This window comes from Alosa pseudoharengus, unplaced genomic scaffold (assembly GCF_046254945.1).
Source record: "Alosa pseudoharengus isolate Yale_2024_CS ecotype anadromous, Long Island Sound unplaced genomic scaffold, YU_APseudo_1.1 YU_APseudo_1.1_scf_24, whole genome shotgun sequence".
Lineage (NCBI taxonomy): Eukaryota > Metazoa > Chordata > Actinopteri > Clupeiformes > Clupeidae > Alosa > Alosa pseudoharengus.
This window is the reverse complement of record NW_027468689.1, coordinates 25825771-25844942: the sequence shown is the minus strand read 5'-3', so window position 1 is coordinate 25844942 and position 19172 is coordinate 25825771. Positions and strand designations below refer to the sequence as shown.

General features: G+C 41.9%; 1 protein-coding gene across 1 annotated transcript in view; it reads right to left on the bottom strand.

The window, feature by feature from the left end:
• Window positions 1–8320: 8320 nt before the first annotated feature.
• Window positions 8321–19172, bottom strand: part of LOC143141828 (glypican-6-like) — an 11782-nt gene continuing 930 nt past the window's right edge. Inside the window, exons 2-4 of the mRNA XM_076302533.1 lie at window positions 13233–13363; window positions 10553–10728; window positions 8321–8553 (exon numbers count right to left, since the gene is read on the bottom strand). Of these exons, the coding sequence (XP_076158648.1) occupies window positions 8342–8553; window positions 10553–10728; window positions 13233–13363 (519 nt within the window). The 3' untranslated portion in view covers window positions 8321–8341. The remainder of the gene's footprint in view (window positions 8554–10552; window positions 10729–13232; window positions 13364–19172) is intronic.

Below are 19172 nucleotides of genomic sequence, written 5' to 3'. Positions count from 1 at the left end.
GGCCTGATGAAACCTGCAGGACAAGGCCAGTAGGCCAAACAACAAATTATTGTGTGGACTATGCTTCTGTCGAGTGTTGTCTGGATTGTGTGCTGTGTTATTGTGTGATTGTTATTCAAACGTAATCAATAAAGTTATTAACACAAAACAAGTACTACTGTGGGTATACCAAGACAAGGACCACTGTGAAGACAAAGAAAAATTAGAAGAGCATTGACCCTCTTGGATTGGGAGATGTATTTGACCTAAGGAACAGTGAATCCAGACCAAAGAACATGGCCTACGCAAAGCTCCTGCAAAGCCAGGTACATAAGACTAATACGACCACTCCATCTGGTCTGAAATAGGAACACTTACTCTGATGTGGAACAGTCTTTTCCGGAGGGAACATTGATTCTTCAAATTGCCCTTTCAGCTTATTTATGTCTTTCATTATCTAGCATTGGGGACAGGGCCCATTTAATTTGTAAATTCTAAAGGGAATGGGAAATTGAAAACTCAGATTTAATTTTGCTATATGTCTTATTTTCAAGGGAGCGGCTCTGTCTCCAATACCCTCAGCCCATTAGCTGTAAGTCATAGAGCAGTTACAATTAGCCTAAAAATGAGATGGGAGTTCATAGAAAGTGATTTCAGCTCAGTTGTTCTGACCTTGACATTTCCAGGTATCTGTTTATATCAAAAGAGTAAAAAGATCAAAAAGAAAGATTGACTCAATCAGTTAGATACATTGACAATCTGTATGAATAAGGGCAATTACCTTTGCCATGTGCTTGCAGTCCTGAATCTAATCCAAACAAATATATTCAATGGCAATAAAACATTCTAAGGAAATGACATGTCTGCCCATCATGGTAATATTAATACTGCAAAAATATGCTGTGCTTCTCTTCTAGCAAAATGTAGGGCCATAATTTGTGTGATGTGCAAAGTCTAACTAGGCCAAATCAATTTAACACCTTTGGCAACACCTTAACATTGATGAGTCCAAGGCCGTAGCCATGGAGTCATTATAATGTCTAATGATACTGTTTTTCTCATTTTTGTGTGCATTCTATCTTATGCTGAGGGTTGAACAAATAACAGCCATAACTGTAGTCATATGAACATAAATCTGTGCATTGGTATAAAAAATAAGTCCAATAGTAAGATCTAGCTTCTTCCAGTTAAGGCTTATCCCTCAAAAACTTTGAGATGGCTATTCATGCTTTTATTTCTTCCCGCCTAGATTATTGCAACGCCCTATATGTGGGCATTAGCTGTTCCTCTTTATCCCGCCTTCAACTTGTTCAGAACGCTGCAGCCCGCCTTCTAACCAAAACACGAAGGTGTGAGCATATTACACCAGTGCTTGCAGCCCTTCACTGGCTCCCTGTCCGTTTTAGAATACATTTTAAAGTTATTTTATTTGTTTTTAAATCTTTGCATGGTCTGGCCCCACTGTACATAGCAGATCTCCTGAAGGTGCAGACATCCTCTAGGGCTTCTAGGTCTGCTGACCAACTCCGGCTGGTTGTGCCTCGTTCTAGGCTAAAGAGCAGAGGGGACCGGGCTTTTGCGGTGATTGCACCAAAGCTCTGGAACGAGCTGCCCCAACATATACACCTGGCTCCCTCCTTGAGTGTTTTTAAATCTCACCTAAAAACCCATTTTTATGCCCTGGCGTTTAACACAGTCTGATCGTCTTATTTATTTATTTATTTATTTATTTATTTATTTATAAAGGAGCAAAAACTGACTTATCTAGTTAAAAATAGTAGTAGCTAGTAGCTAAGCACTTCTGTAGTTCAATTTAAAAAGAGCACTGACCAAGAGCAGAGAGAGAAGGCAATGTATCATTTCTCAGAAATAATGACCAATCTGTACATCTGTTTTTTTCCATTTCCATTGATTCATTTAGCAGGCACTTTTAATCCAAAGTGATTTACATGTCAATTATATTACAAGGGATTACATTGTCCCCGGCACAACTTGGGGTTAAGTGCTTTGCTCAAGGGCACAACGGTTGAAGACGGGAATTGAACCCACAACTTGTCAGGCTATGGCATGCTAGCCCAGCTCCTTAACCACCACCACCTACAAATGTAATAATTTCATGTTATGCATGTTATGACATCTTTCACATACAGTAAATGATGGCTCAAGAGAGGATTATTGTGCAAGCAAAGTCAGTATCCTGGCAAATCTCTTTAATCAAGTTTCCTCACTTCTTCACTGAGATCATGTCACCTCTGCACTCCCTCTCTGTCAGATATTTAACCATTTAGTATACCATTTTTGCCTTTTGTTTTTTGTATTTTTAGCATTTTTGAATATTATGTTAATATTAATATATACTTTAATGGTATATATTAAAGTATATTATGATTACGGTCTTGGATGAGTCACCTCAATGCTCCCACAAGCCACACCATAGCGATAGTTCATGCACAAGAACTTTGCTTGCTGATAGACTTTGCTCTTTGCCTGCAATTTAAATTAGTGCCCCTAGTGTTACCTTGTGACCTTTATGCCAATATAAAAGTATATTAAATGAATACGTTTTTTACTATTATTCACATTTGCAAGTCTATTACCACATATAAGTAATGCATTGTAACAAACACAAATGTGAAGCGGGTGTTCAACAGCTACTTTACCAGAGAAATTTATCCACTCCAATATCAAAGCTGTTTTATGATGCACTCATCCCCATAGTAGTAGAACCTTGGTAATAGATTTTTCTTTCTCCGTGGCACTCAAAGGGAGTTCTATGGCAGTACTTTTTCATGCGAGTGTGAAGAGTAGCCGGCAGGCTGCGGTCACTGACATTTTGCTGAAGAACACATTTTGTGTGGCTCTGACCAGGACACCTTTAATGACTAAACAATGGCATGAGGCTGGGTAGGTTTTGGGTTGTGTGATTCTTCCCTGTGAGCTGTGGGACTGTTCTCTTTTTTGTGTGTCTACATTGTTCTGGTTTCTTTTATGTTATTTTCTATAATACAAGCCACACTCTCTCATGAACATTTGTTGACTAGTGACTACCGATAATTAGATCAGTGTAGATCAGGTAGAAGTTGTCATTGTCATTCAACATTTTTGCAATCAAATACTGTAGCTTATCACTATTGTTCTAGGAAATGAACAGACTTAAACACAATGCCACATCAAAGACAATGGCAACTTATTCAGCTAATGAAATGATCAAAATATGGCCCTTGATAATGACTGTGTGGCAATACAATCGTGTGTATTTGACCTGTAGGGCAAAGCCAGCGTGCTGAGGGAGCACAAAGCGATTCATTAGCGTAATTAGCTAAAAGTTCCTAGCAACACGTTTACGAGCTTTCTTTTAAAAATAAATGGTACAAGGAAGAAGAGGTCAGCAGTTTGTGTAGGTCAGTTAAGCAGCTTCCTGGAAGACACCACAGCCAAACATTGGACAATGGACATGCCTTGTTTTACAGTAGTGAAGCAGAACTGAGTCAAATAATTTATAGAAATGAATGGTACCAATTTTTCTCTTCTAACATCTGACAGTGCAGGGATGGATATGCAGCATACTTGAGAAGAAACTTGCCGAACATTCATTGCCATATCTACAAAATGAGGTCTTCAATGTCTGTGCAAGGAGAAATGAATGCATTGACAGCGCATCAGATAATATGACAAATATTACCTTTATTTCCAAGAAAAGGTGCTTGACAGTTTTTTCCTTTTGACTGTTTTTTTTTTACTTCAACTTTTTTTCATGATGGTGTCTGACAGACATCTTTTGTTTAGATGAAATATTGTAAATCCATGGACGCCACCACATGTTCAAATGTGAAATATTCATGTAACAGCTTTGTTCATTTGACAAAAATTGACATGTTAAATGTGAGAAAACACATTATGATGAAGATATGGATAAGGCTATGTGGAATTTCATTGTTATACTCATTCTGTTTTATCATTGCCCTGCTTCTTCCCTGAACAATGCTTTCCAGCCAGCCAGGTCCCAGTTCTTGCATGCAGATATGATATGATACTTTGCTGTTGAGTTCTAGAACACAGTGACCCCTAAGAAGCTAACTAACAAGATTTTTACTTCAAGGCTGCCTTTTCTTTAAAGTCTATTTTTAATTGGTTAGGGTAGTATAGAGTGGAGAGTTATTTAGCTTACACATTTCACACACAATTAAAGTATTTAAATAACATCACTAAAAAGTAGATCAGATAAATCTAATAGAGAAAATGCTTTGACAGGTCTGAAAAAAAGCCTGCTTCATTATAAATATTTATTCAGTTTAATTTCCTGTATTGTGTGCTGTTTATAAAACACAACACAATGACCCTTTGGCAAAAGACAAAAAGTCTTGACTATAAATAAACAATCATCTGTTCAGCACATTTGCCTCATGATTGATTACATCTCAACAGTGAAAAAAAGAGCACAAACAAATCATTACTTTTATATAAAATGTTTATTTGCACCCCTTCTATTACTTTTCTGTATACAAGAGAGAATAACAAAACCCAAAAAATGCAATCCATTGAACTTCTTTTTAAAAAAAAGTAAATTGTAAGGCATGTCTGCTTGTACGGCGGGAACATCGCCGTTCACGTCACCCCTATTAGCTCAAAGCAGCGTGCTTTTAGCAGGAACTCCACGGAGAGCTAGATTTTTTTGTTTGCTTGTTTTTATTTTTTTACTCCATAGCCGAATCATAATGCGATGCGCGTCAACATGGCATCCTCTAACTCACATGTAAACCTGATGTAAAAAAGAAAGACCAGCAGAAATGCAGAACTGTTGAGTCAAAGTGCAATGTCAGCAAAGAGAAGGGAAAAAAACAGAGAAACGAGAGCATTCCTTTCTTATTCTCTCACTGGGAATTGATTGGTTAAAAGCAGTTAACTTGCTGAATGTCAAAAACAACGAACATACCATATGCCATGCAAACCATGAGCTCACAGTGGGACACCTATTCAAGCTGTGCATTAGAACAATTGATCTTTTTTTTTGTTAGATGACAAAAACTGCCCAGGCCACTTCTGAAATACAAAACCAATAACTTCCCATTCTCTGAATCCAAAAGACCATTGTGCAAGACTAGGGTAGGGTTGGGTAGGAGACGTTATTGTGAGTTACATTGATGAAAAGTCCACATGTACGTCCATGACTGTCATTAGAGCTGTTCACCTTTAGTGATGTATTAACCTCTTACTAGTGTTATATTCACCATAGCACACAGACTGGTAGCAAACAGAGGCCCATTGTCCGTCCTAGCAAACAACGAGAAACCACTTAAGGAGCTATACATTCAGACAAATTGGACTAATTTATCCACGAGAAAGAGACAGGTGAATTATCTGGTGTGCGTACCTGATGTGCTGTTCTGATAACAATACACCCAGCCCTAACAGACTCTGAAAGGTGAAAGAGAGAGTGGGGTAATTCTCTACTGGAATGAGGGGCAGAACACTTGCTCTGTTTCTCAAGCTAAGAGGTCCTTTGTGTTGTGTGTAACAACAAGCCCTTTTGGGACTCACAGTCCCTCTGCCCGAGATGAGGGATTTCACTTCTGAACAAACACTCTCTCATTCTCTCTCTCTCACACACACACACACACACACAAAATAGACTACACACACTCTAGAGAAAGAGCAAAAAAGAGAAAACAGAATCCTGGCGTAGGTCTCTGAGGAGCTCCGAATAAAAGAGGTCTCTTTCCGTCCCACAGCACAGGGCCCTTCACACAGGCTGCTCAGCGTGAGGAGAGCCACTAGACTCACTCAGCCCACCCGTTTTCTCATTTCCAAATCCGCCACAACGTTCTCTCACTGGCTCACTCGGGAGGAGGGGTGGTGTCATCTCGCAAAGGCCAGGATCTCAGACACACATAGGCACACACACACTTCTTCCCCCCCCCCCCCAACATTGTTTGCCAAAAAACATGAACCCCTTCCAAATTGTGCACCTCTATACTCAGTGTAGACCTGTTTTTGATTTATCTTATCTATTGTAGGGGGATGTTATACTTTCGGGAAATCAGATTTTGAGACATTCCAGCTTCCAAGCTGCAGTGACTGTAATTTGGGTAAGAACACATTAAGAAGAAGTATTTCTAAGGAAAACATAAAAAACAGAGCCACTGACAAAAAAAGGAAAGACTAAAATTTTGTGACTCAGTTGACATCTTTCTTAGGGTGTTGGGTGAAAATGAGGGTATAACATTTGGCAAGCAAACACAACCGCAACCCTCTGTAATTATATATTCCCTGTATGTTGTGCCACTCCAAAGATACTGTGTTTTTATTCCCTCCTGAAAAGTCCTCATTAAACTTCAATTCCAATCACGGACAGAAAGGTATGCCTATTAAATATGATTGACACATACAGTATTCACTTTTCGCAGGGGTCTTTGTTTTCATGTTTTGGTAAGTGTGGCTCATTTTCCCCGATTCCAGATCAATTCTTCCCGTCATTAGAATTCAAAGTGCCATCACGACAGTCATAACGTGGTTCAAAACAAGACCAGGGAAGTGACTAGGGCTGATAAAAAACAAACAAAAAAAAAACACTGTTGACTGCTGCTCACAAAACAAGCTTACAGCAAGGAGAAGAAAATAGGAAAAACGTACATACATTGAAAGTAATACAGGGGCCATGGCATCAAAAGCACACAAACTGAAACGCATCATTCCATGGAAAGTTAAACTAAAAAAGGATAAGATTGTGATGAGCTTTTAATGGGTTGACAGAAAGGACATAATGTTTACAGACAGGTCAACCCTGAGTGAATAGATAAAAGGTTAATTTCTGTGGTTACAAAAATAAATGATTAATACATACTTGGTTGAGGAGATATACTGATGCACTTCGAAAAGCAAGTTTGGATCTACTAGCAAAACTCAACCCCCTACACCCCCCCTGTTCCCCTAAACTTCTCCCTTCCCCCAACACCTAATCTGAACAGGGCAGAATTTGTTAAGTTTCAATTAGATATACAGTTCACTGTGAGGTGACACTGATAAGTGTGCTTTGCAGTGATGAGTTTTGGATGGGTGTGATCAGGTTATTTCATCAACACATTCATGTGTCATAATGTCACAAATGTGTGCACTCTGGATGAGGACTTCATTCACACACACCAGATTAACGGTAAGGGCTTTTTACTTAGTCCTTCATTTGCAGTTAGACTGACTTCACCAAAAACATCAATGCTCTCAAAAAAAAAAAAAAAACTAAAGAAAAAAAATATATAAATTAATGCCTGCATTTTAAAGGAACAGACTGTCAAAATCAGCATAATAAGCTCTGTTAGATATGATGTTAATTTAGATCCAATGTTGATAGAGGCTAAAATATAGCTATTTTCGAAAATATAAATAATTTTTCTTTTCTCTTCATAAGAAAAAAAAACAAAGATTATATTAATAAAAAGATTGAACTAACCAAATCTGTGCAAAAGCTGAAGTTGTTTATACTAAGCCTTTCATTTAATGTTTACTTTCAAATGTGTGCAAAACTGTGTTAGGCTTTCAACTCTAAAATTCGTTCAAATTTCTCTTCAATCACAGCAATGACACGCCATTTGTGTGCATATGCAGAATTAAAAGCTCGGCGAATCAAAAATAACAACCTTCTCATGTTTACTCACAGTAGAATGTGAGTATCTGCACATCACTATTTGTTGCTCTGGGTTGGAGGGGCTGAACAGGGCAAAACAGACTTCAGGGATTTTTTTTCTCTTTTTATACATTTTAAAGGTTCCATTTAGTCAGTATAAAACAAAACAACAAAAAATAGAATTTCTTTTCTTTTTTTGAATCTTTTTTTTGTTCTTTTTGTGTTTCTTTGCTGTACTCCGACTGAGCGAGCTGCGCCTCAGTGATGGAAATGAGAAGAAAAAGTAGTTGTTGGCCGTATCGAAAGCTGTTTTGATGGTGGCACCGGGCATTCTTTGGAACAAGCAGGATGCAGAGGTGCACACTCTCATTCGTTTCTCTCCTCGCAGTGAAGCTGCTCTCCACCTGGGGGGTTTCTCTCATTTCAATTTCATTTGACATTTTTCACTCTCTTCACTTCTCTCTCTCTCTCTTTCTTGTTCTCTCTTTCCAGCGTATTTAATTTTTTTCTCCATTTCTTTTCTATTTTTTTTTTAGTAAAATTGTCCGGTTTGGGAAAGGCTGACAGCATGAGCGTCCACGTCTGTGCTGCTGCGCTGTCTGACATGTTCAGAGAGTCCATGGTGATTCCTATCTGCCCTTGTCTCTCTCTATCCCTCTCTCTCTCTCTATCCTTCTCTCTCTCTATCCTTCTCTCTCTCTCTCTATCTATCCTTCTCTCTCTCTCCCACCCCTCACACTACCATTATCTCCACTGCCAGAGCAGGACCAGCTGCAGTGCCAGTGACGTGAGGAGGACAGACGAGGCGGCCACACAGGACGTGGCGTGGCCAGAGGCGGCCTGACCGTCGCTGCGGTCAGCGCTCACCACAGGGGCCTCGGTCCCGGTGAACTCGAACTCTGTGGTGCAGCCTTCTGTACAGCCGCTCCCGCTGCCCGAGCCACTGCCCTCGTCACCTGGGAGAGAACACAGGTGTGCACACACACACAAACACACACACAGAGGGATTGAGTACACATAGAAAACACACGTGTGCAAACATAAAACCATAGGCTCCGTCTTCAGATGATGTAGAAATTCACACCCACAGAAGACCCACAACACCCACAGATACGTATACTCTCACTCCAAAACACCCAGTCACACACACACACACAAACACACACACAAACAAACAAACAATGTAAGTGAGTGAGTGCATGTGCAAACACACTTCTAGGCCGTCTGAAATGACAGCACACATACTCAAGGCTGAATCAAGGTGTAAATCCTTTCCTGTGCTTAGAGGTGTCCACTAATGGTCCACCGAGAGATCTGTGACAGTAAACACTGATGTGGTGGTGGCTGACGCTAACCACTGTGCTCTCGGTTACAAGGTTAGGGCCAGCTCGGTTTGGCCAGAACGTCACAGTGTTAGTCCCCTTGCCTGAAGGCATCATTGTTGCTGAACTGGGCCACTGCAAGGCCTCTTAGACTGAAAGCCCTGGATCCTATTTCACATGTACAACAGGGCTTGTGTATGCAAGTGTGTGTGAGAAACAGGAAGAAGGGGCGTTTTGGCACTAATCACTGACGATGAAATGAAGCGACTGAGACAGAGTGAGTTGTTTTGCAGGCTTACTTATTTGACAACAATACATATGACAAAAAGCAGAATGCTTCCCTGTTTGGCATGGCACTTCAGTTATGTTTGTGCTTGGAGGTCAGATAGTCTCTTCAATGAGCATTTACAACAGCATGAAATGGGAACAATATTTGTTTTTACATGAAATACCACAAAACAAGCTCCATAGCACCATTCTCATGCTTTGTCTAATCATGAGAGGAGTGTTATCGCCTGTTATGTTTGGAGGGTTTTATTTATCTGTTTTTCTCTCTATGTTTTCCTTCTGGGAGGCTTTGGAAAATTTGTAAACACATATTATTGGTTATATTTCATATTTAACTCATTTTCCAATAAAGCTGTCTGACACAAACCCAGCCTGAGGCCTGTGGTTGTCATTGAAATTGTTTCATTTCACAAACAGTTCATTGATTCTGGGTAAAATGAAACCCAAAGAAGTGAAACATTACTTTCATTATGTCTTGACTCTAGCTCTGCTGGAAAAGACACCTGCTTAGAATGAGACATGGTTGACATGTAAGGCTGTTGTTCAAACCCTCTGCATTGAGTAAATGCCACAAAAGACAATGTCAATATGAAATGGTCCAGTTGAGAACCATTGCTAAATTAAAGCCCTCTGTCTTTTTCGGACCTTGAAACACTCATACATGCCTTCATCACATCAAGGCTGGACTACTGTAACTCACTGTATGTAAGCCTCACTCACTCCACCCTCAATAGACTTCAAATAGTTCAAAATGCAGCTGCTATTAAGTGGGTCTAAAAAACGTAGCACATAACTCCTGAGTTGGCTCATCTGCACTGGCTACCTGTGGAGCACAGAATTGACTTTAAAATGCTAATTTTTGTTTTCAAAACCCTCAATGGCTTGACACCTCAATATCTATGTGACCTTTTCCACCATTACTGTGCTCCACGATCGCTTAGGTCCTCTTCTCTCAATCTCGTCTGTGCCCCCAAAACAAAGGGTCACAGAGCTTTCACTGTTGTTGCCCCCCAACTCTGGAATAGTCTACCTACCCACATTAAGTCCTCTCCCACCACTGACTGTTTTAAGTCTAACTTACAGACTTTTATTTTCCCCCAAGCTTTTAACGTGCCATAACCCCCCACCCCATCTACCACCTTATTGTGTTTTTATTGTTTTTATTTTTTGGTGAAGATTATTATTAATATTAATATTATTATTATGTTTTTGCTTTGTTTTTATATGTGAAGCACTTTGGGTCAATTATGTTGTGCTAAATGTGCTATATAAATAAAGTTGACTTGACTCATAATCCATTATGTCTATTTTATCTAGGTGCCAATGTGTTGTAGTGCGCACTTACTGGAATCTTGAAAGTAGATGTCGTTGCCGTTGTATGCGTTCCGTAACTTCGTGGTCATCATGCGGAGCGTCATGATCTGCTGGCGGATGAAGGTGTCAGGTCGAGTGATGTCCACCTCCACCTCGGGATTGTGCAGCTGATTTGTCAAACCGTCCTTCACTACTTCAGGGAAGTACCTGCAAAACAGCCCGTTAAAAATGTAAGAATCCTTTTGAAATGCAAAACGGTGTGGCATATAATATAATCAGAATGATGGAACATTTAGTCATTCTAATGACATGTTCAGAGAGTCCATGGTGATTCCTACCCAGTCTCACAAGTCATTCACAGACTTCTTGTTCATTCAATATCCTTTACTGCCTTTGTCACATTTTATATACATTTTCTACTGGTAATGTCCTCTTCACACTGTCTAAATTCATTACAACTGTCATTGTTACAATGCCTTCCTGTGCATACATAATATTGTAAGCTTCTTTATGGCAATCTCATGTTGTTAAGTGCTGCATATAGCCTAGTTTATGTTATGATCTGATACTAAAATATTATGTATCATATGCTTCCTTTATTGACTGGTGTAATAAGCGGTATGCCTTGCCAAACACACACACACACACGCACACACACACACACACACACACACACACACACACACACACACACCTCATTGCAATGGACATATAGGGGACACTTCAGAATTACACAATGCCAGTACCATCTTTGAGAAAGTGTCCACACAGAAAGTCATTAAGTCGTTTAAAAAGTGGCGAGCAGCATGAAGGTCCCTTTGAGCTGGAGAGTTCTGGAGTGGCCATAAAGCTGGGCTGCATAATGAGAGGAGACAGCCCATTACGCTCCATCCCCCGTTTCTACTTGTGTCGCCTCATCGCTGGGGCCATCGGGGGGGGGGGGGGGGGGGGGGGGGGGGCGGGGGGGACAAGGGCTTCCGTGTTTTCCCAACTCATCTCCTCCGCACGCTTGTTTACCTTCTCTGACTGTCACAGCTGGTAAATGTTTACAGAGAGATCACAGGCACGGAGGTGGGGTTGGGGGGGGGGGGGGGGGGTTGCTGGGTTGAGGTCACGGGAGCAAGCTGGGGAGACCTTCGACTGAACCCACCTGAAAACGCTTCCACCAACGTTAGTGCACAATCCTGTAAGACTCCTTCACTACTGAGTACAGCATTGCGTGTCCTGGATTGGATCGAGTGCTTTGGGTGGCCTCTAAACTAATTCACTGCTCACTGACCTTAAGACAAAATGTAGAGGACAATAACTCCATCCATATTTTATGTTTGAGAGAGTTCTTCATTTTTAATTGTCAGAAAAAAAAATGGATTGGGTTAAAGCAGTCCAGACATATTTTGTAGCACAGTGACATTTCAAGTAGGACTCAAAGCAGAGCTTCATGGGAACGTGAAAAAAGGGAGAGGAAAGGGGGCTTTCTCATGTGAAGAACCACCTCATCACAAGTAATAAGCACCTTTTATCGTTTCAAGACACCCACAGTGGCCCTATTAGTGGTTTCTGTGGCAGACTCCTGTCTATTGGGAAGAGGGGAGGGAACCAGTGAAGTAAAAAAGGATTTTTATGACACCATCTGGTAATGTTATCACTCGGGGATGGGAAGGCCAAAGCAGGGGGTGAGGCTGGTTGGCCTGCCAGGCTTTCCTGCCTGGTGTTTAAAGACTCCAGGCAGATATCCAGGAGCAGAATGTCCAGTTCATTTTTGGGAAGAGGGTGTGTCGAATATCAACTCCAGTTTTCCCTCCATAAAGATGACGTGTCAGCATGTGTGTTGATCGAGCAGGTGAGCTGTCAGTTGGTTTCCTGCATGTAAATGCAAATGTGTAGTGTGTTCTGTTGATGGCAACATCGTACACACTGTTGAAATGAATCTCACACTTAAACAGCAGCATTTCTACCAAACCTGCATCATCTCCACATTTCTACCAGACATTTCCTGTTAGAAACCCATTGTCAGTTAAAAAACATCAGTTGGTGGAGCGAGCAAACCTACAATTTTTCAAGTTGTCAACGACAAATACAAAAGTCCAGATCATCACTCAATGTAATGCATCTTTTTGCTCAGTGTTGAGTGGCTGTCAAGCTTGCTCCTGTCAGCAGAGTCAAAACAACAAAAATATGCCAACAATGATTACACATCCAATTAAACCAGTAGATGCTCTCCTCCAGCACTGTATGAAATAAAAGCCAAACGCTTCATAAGCTCTCCAAAAGATGATCTTAGACAACCTGGAATCACTTTAAAAGATACTTATAAAATCAATGAATTATAGATTGATAGTGTAGTAATATTTATGGTAAATGCCAAACTATTTCCTACACTTTGTAATGGCACATTTGTATGGGCTTTTTGTTATACAGTACCAGCTGCTGCCTTATATGGGACACGTGAATGAATATTGCTTCCCCTGGGATACCTTGGATGAAATTGCACCGCCATAACTGTATAAAACTCATACACCCATCTGAGGGGATTTAACCTTCTCACAACCCCCCATAGACACACATACACACACACACATGCACACGCACGCACACACACACACACACTTTATTTTTTCTATTACATGCATGTCCCTGACAGTGAGATCCTCTCACTCTTGACACTTCCTGTCTGTGGAAGAGAGAGGATGACATCCTGATAGCCATCTTACCTGCCCTTGGTGTGACTGTTCCAGCACTGCTCTGAGTCAGAGCTCACTACCCTCCCTTCTGAGCAGATGCTGTTCGGCAAGCCAGACCAAAACCTCTTGGACTCTTTCAATTTCTCCTTGATATCCACCACCTGCACAAAGACCAATGGACAAAAAGCAGGTTTTAATTACACATAACATGTTTATTGTTTGGGGGGATTATAGAGAAGAATAACCATTTGTGTTCTCCTGGACCAGCACAAAATCATTGGCATAGCAGTGGACTGCATCTTAACTTTCCTAAATTCTTGGAAGACTTTTAATCACATCCTGCTGAAGTTAATTTGAGAAGAACGGCTTCGCTTGCCCTAGATCACTGACATTATGGTGGCTCAGATAATAGCCAACTGATACATGGGGCCAGCGTTGTGAATCACAAGTGAAGATAAGTTGAGCTTGTTTGTGTTGGTGGCAAAAGAAGGAGGTGGAGGGGGGAGAAAATCAATTCCCGGCTGCATTCCATTCAGTTGAATTGGAGGCACTGTGGTCTTTTTGTCTAGAATCTCCAAGGCCAGACAGGTAGAAAGAAAATTGATTTACAGGGATTATTTCAGGACTTACCAGTGGACAAAGGTTTTGAGATATTGGAGACTACTTTGTAAAAGCTCCAGAATAATTACGGACTGGAAAAAGTCCTTGGATTGGTTCAGTCTCATGTAGGCCAATGTAATGTTCGAGCCTCGATCACTTGACTTGGTCAACTATACTTCATTAGACTTTTTGTATGTTCAGACATAACTGCACAGTGCTTAATCTCAAAGCCACAGCTTCCTTTAAATATATTTCCCTGATGTCTACCTCACTTTCAACAAAGCTGACAAGTCAAGATGCCGCAACTACAAAAATAGATAGAAAGAAACACTCTTTGGTGTTGGATGCAATTCTGACTGTTTATTTGGTGTTATCCAGATGCCATCAGTAACACTCAGACAGATGTTTTTCGCAGATGCCCCCACATAAATCTGTGCATGTGCAAAGACGTACAACTCAAAATCCTGGAGATGAGCTGTGGTTACGTGGTGGTTGAGGAAAGCTATTTTAGGGCATTTTCTGAAGATCTCTAACCTTGAACATAAAACCAGTGAGACTTAACCACTTAGGGCAGGACATAAGTAGGTAAGGTAAATGGATAGTGCATGTCCAGCACAACGGCCACTCAAAGTGCTTCACACAAAGACAAGGACGAAGACAGCATCAACTATCAACAAAAAGGTAGACAGGTAACCTTAGCGACAAGTCTTCCACAGACAAGGCACTAGTCTTCAAGTGCAAAGTAATCTCTCTGGTCGTACTGTACAGTGAAGGCCAGCTTTGACATCTTCAGCCCAGACCTCAGGAAGGTAGTGATGGATCCCACAGAGCCCAATGGACACTAAGATAGCCTGAACACTGCAGACTGTATCAGCCAACTAGCGACAGGCTTATATCATTAACCTTAAGGCAAAAACATCCTGAAAATAATGTTTCTATGTAGAGAAAAAGTTGAACTTAAATTACAAAACACTATATAAAATAAAGATGCCAGAAGAAGCAGTGTGACTTGCCTGTGCACCTGTATCCTTGCAACGGTTAATATTATTGTACTTTTCTGATGAACACAATACATTATTTTGGGATTTTTGAATTCATTTTGATAGAGTATTTGGATATTGCTTGACATTGTATGTCTTAATGCCCAAGAATATATCAAAACTGTGTCAATATATACATGATGATAAATTCTAAACAACATTTGCATTAATGCATAAAAATCACACATATCCATTGATTCTTTGGTAGTATTTCTAGGAGTGAGATTCCCAAGGATGCTGGGTGTGAATTATTGATTGTGTTTATGCTCTGTGCCTCACTTCACAAGATGAACTGATTGATGTTTATCAGTCAGCGATGAAGCGTTCCCCCCCCTCTCCCAGAATTCTGATCTGCTACACAGAAGATGAGACACAAGATTAGAAGTTGCCTGTGGTCTAGCCTCGACACGAGACACTGTACACGACAGCTCAGTTAAACATTTGCAAATTACATCACTTCGTCGTACTCTGAGATCACAGCGTTGATGTGCTTCGTGATTTGGTTCTTTACATGTTCTAAGCCGCTGACAGATGTGTCGAGTGTATAGGTGATAAGTGGCACCTGAGGCCTATGACAGGATCTGCTCATGCATGTTGGTGTCACCTACGGGGATTCAGAGGTGCTTTGGGGAAGTGTCTGCTGCGACAGGCACAGCTCTGCTGGATACTCTGTCACCTCGCCTGATGTGTCAATCTAAGCACCACGGAGCACTTTCCTTAATATGAACACTGCACAGACAGCCACATCAACCTTAGGATGACAAGCTCTTTAATTGGTGGGTAATTGCAAACACGATCCTTCACCCACATGGTAAATGTGGTATATATATAACATACTGTATTTGTATGAATAATAGACCTGTCTGAAAGTATAGGGTGTGAGCATCCACTCCACGCTGTTCATAGATGATGCCATATTGGTAGCTGGTGCCATGACATGTTTCTGAAGGAATAGGTCTGGTCGAAGACTGACAGTTGTGGCCAGAGACTCCACTCCTCTGGGAAGTGAATGTGACGGGGTCGTGTCATCGTCTCCATTAGACAGATTCATCATATCTTTCATATATTCCCTCTCCATGCACCCCCCCCCCCCCCAACACCGCCTCAGGAGTCCTCCTCATCCCTCTCTGTGACTGATGGGGGCTGTCTCTGAGCTCATCACAGAAGACCAGCAGAGAGAGGATGTGGAGGAGGAGAGACACTCTGGAGATGGTGCCTATATGTGTGCATCCAACACAGGTAAAAGAGTGAAGATGCAGATAAAGATCTTAATGAGAATGTGTGTGAGTGTGTGTGTTGGAGTGTATGTGAATGACTCTATGTGTGTGTGTGTGTGTGTGTGTGTGTGTGTGTGTGTTTGAGAGAGAGTGAGACAGAGGACAGTGGAGGAAGGGGAGGAAAGACAATGAAATCAAAGAAGATAGGGAAGAAGGAACAGAAACAGGGAGAAAGGAAGGAACAACAGACAAAGACTGACAGACAGAATAAATGGTGAAACTGCCATTGAACTTTCAATCCTCTGATGACCAAAACAAAGCAAAGACTCAACTGGCCATTCGGCTGTCCGGGCCTTCTCCTGTTTCATAGTTTCATTACCACATGGACCTGGCAGTAAATAAGCCTGCCTTCGATACAAGTGAGCAGGACGGAGACTGTGGAACAGGAACAGCAGGGCATTCTGGGATGGCGCACGCCCTCACGCCGGCACAGTGATCATTAGCACACAATCCCGCTATGAGCTAGGTTAACAGGCAAGATGGCTGCCCACCAGAGGCTCATCTTTCAGCGCCAGCCCAAGGCCCCCAGCAGAGTCTAGCCGTCGCCATTACTCGCTCTCCCCTTACTTACAATAAAGCTTAAAAATGAATTCTCCCTCCCCTCCCCTTCCCACCCTCACGACAACTGAAAAAGAGCCTTCAGTTGACTTAACACTGAACCTATTTCTGCCTTGCCCCCACTGGCGTGACTAATTTTCACTTATTCGCTCTGCATTTAATGGTGTCAATTGGCAGCTGCTCTTGGCAATGCCGCAACACAATAGGCACGTGTCGTCAAGGCCGACAGGGACACGTAGTCTGTCTTCCACCTCCTGTGAAGTGCACCATGCCTAACAACACCAACAACTGGTGTAACAGGGATTTTTAAGTTGACGACGAGCTATGGCTGTGAGGGCTTGATTTAGCTATGTGGGTCGCCCCCAATTTCAACAGAAGAAGAAGAAAGCAAGTGGTAGTATTAGGATCATACGACATCAAGTGGCTCCTTTAGGTGTTCATGTATTGTCGAAAAGCACAAAGCTGTCTGCCTCAAGGTTAGCACTCGCAGTTAGGTTGTGTGCCAGCTGTCTTTGGTGTCTTAAAACTGGTTCACCAGACAAAGTGGTCTATTTTCATCCCTGTTTTATGGATTGGATGGAAATGAGGTACAGTAGTGCAGTCACTAGTCTTTCACTCAATCACACACTTCACAGCCACTTGAGTTGGTCCAGAGGAGGTAGATTCATTAGGATTCTGAGGAGCCATCATTTAAACATTGAAGTGTATGAAGCACATTGGAAGATATCAGAGGAGGTCTTTGCAAGGAAATGGACAATACAAGATTATACTTCTTGAAGCCAAATCTCCAATCAGACACATACAGGCATGCACAGACGCACGCACATACACACACACACACACACACACACACTTACACATTATGTGAATATACACACAAATACAGTATATCCGCACATTCTCTCTCTCTATCACAAACACTCACTAACACACAGAGAGTATGCAATATAGGTTACACACACATAAATACAGATACATAAGACAAGCCTTGTTTATTCTAAAAGGGACCATCTTCTTGGATGGGATCCATTTTCTGGACTGGGGATTGGTAGCGGTGGCAGAGGCGGAGGAGTCGGTGGCGGTGGTGTTGGATTACTGGAGCTGATGATGTTGTTTTTGCTAAATACCCCCAGGAGATGGCCATGTGACACTAATGCAATAGGAAACCCCGCAGTGCTTTCACGATGTGGGGACTGGGGGGCACAAACCATTCACGGTAAACTAAATGCATTCAGCTCAGCTCCGGTTTCAAGAAGATGTGCATGGGCCAAGGAGGGCTGCTGGTGTGCTTTTAAATGACATCCACAGGATAAAAATGAACGTCATCCGCTTGTTTAAGGTTGTGATGAAATGGGGAGAGAGATCAGAGGGTTAAGGGAGGTATGCTAATCTACATCCAACTATGATGTCAACTATGTCTGATCACTGTTCACAATGAATGGCATTTTAAAACAGGCTGTGAAAACATAATAGTCTTTCAATGATTTCTAATGAATATGCTGAGCTAGTGGTGCAATGACAAACCTCAGAGTAAACAACTAATTACAGTATGAAGGGGTAGACATGCTTCACCATTAATGCCCATTCTGTGCCAATTAGTCACAGATATATTAATACAAGGGCCCGCCACTGAATCTATTGTATCTTTTTTTGTTGTTTGCTTTTGCTCAGAATCTACGACAGTGCCAAGGTTTCCACCTAAGCAGAATGCTCTCTAACGCACGCACCCATCCCTCCTAGCTCCAAAGGTCCTCCAACACCTCTATTACAGTGCAAAAGGAGCCAGGCCCTCCTTAAGATGAGCTCCTCCTTGTTTTAAAGCAGAGTGACCTCTCATTAGCTGTGTTTGTTCTCTCCCTTGGCCCCTTCGCCTGCCCACAGGACTAGCGGGAGCGTGCTAATGCACTTGTTTCATGCTGGCGCAGATAAGGAGCCCGGACAGGAGCGGAGTGGATTCGACTCGACTAATTGGGCCGGGGATTACGCAGCATGATATTACACTGTTTGTGCTTCGCCGTGTGAACATGTCCCTTGGTATTTCCACTCTCCTCTTCATCTTTTCTTATAAGGAATTTTTCAAATGAGAAACATGCTTTTTTTTTTTTGCTGGTGTATTGGAACACCATGTAATGTGTAGTAAATGAATGTCACAGCCATGCAGCTCGGAGAGATCTACTGCACATGCAGAAGCACAGTGGACACGGCAGCTTTCACACAGGTCTGACTGACCCATGTCAGTATCCTCTGCCACTCCGCAGAACGCTTCCTAAATCACAGTTGGAGGATAAATAATTTACAAGTGGATTATATATAGCATGTCTCCTGGCCGCCCTGAGGGGGGGGGGGGGGGGGGTGATGGCAAAGAAAACGATGCCTCGGCACGTTTTTATGAAGATCATGCATTTCACAGACAGACCACGCACAGACAAGATGCTTCTCGGGTTGCAGAGGTGGCCTCCGGTTCCTCGGCAATGACTGTGTGTGTGTGTGTGTGT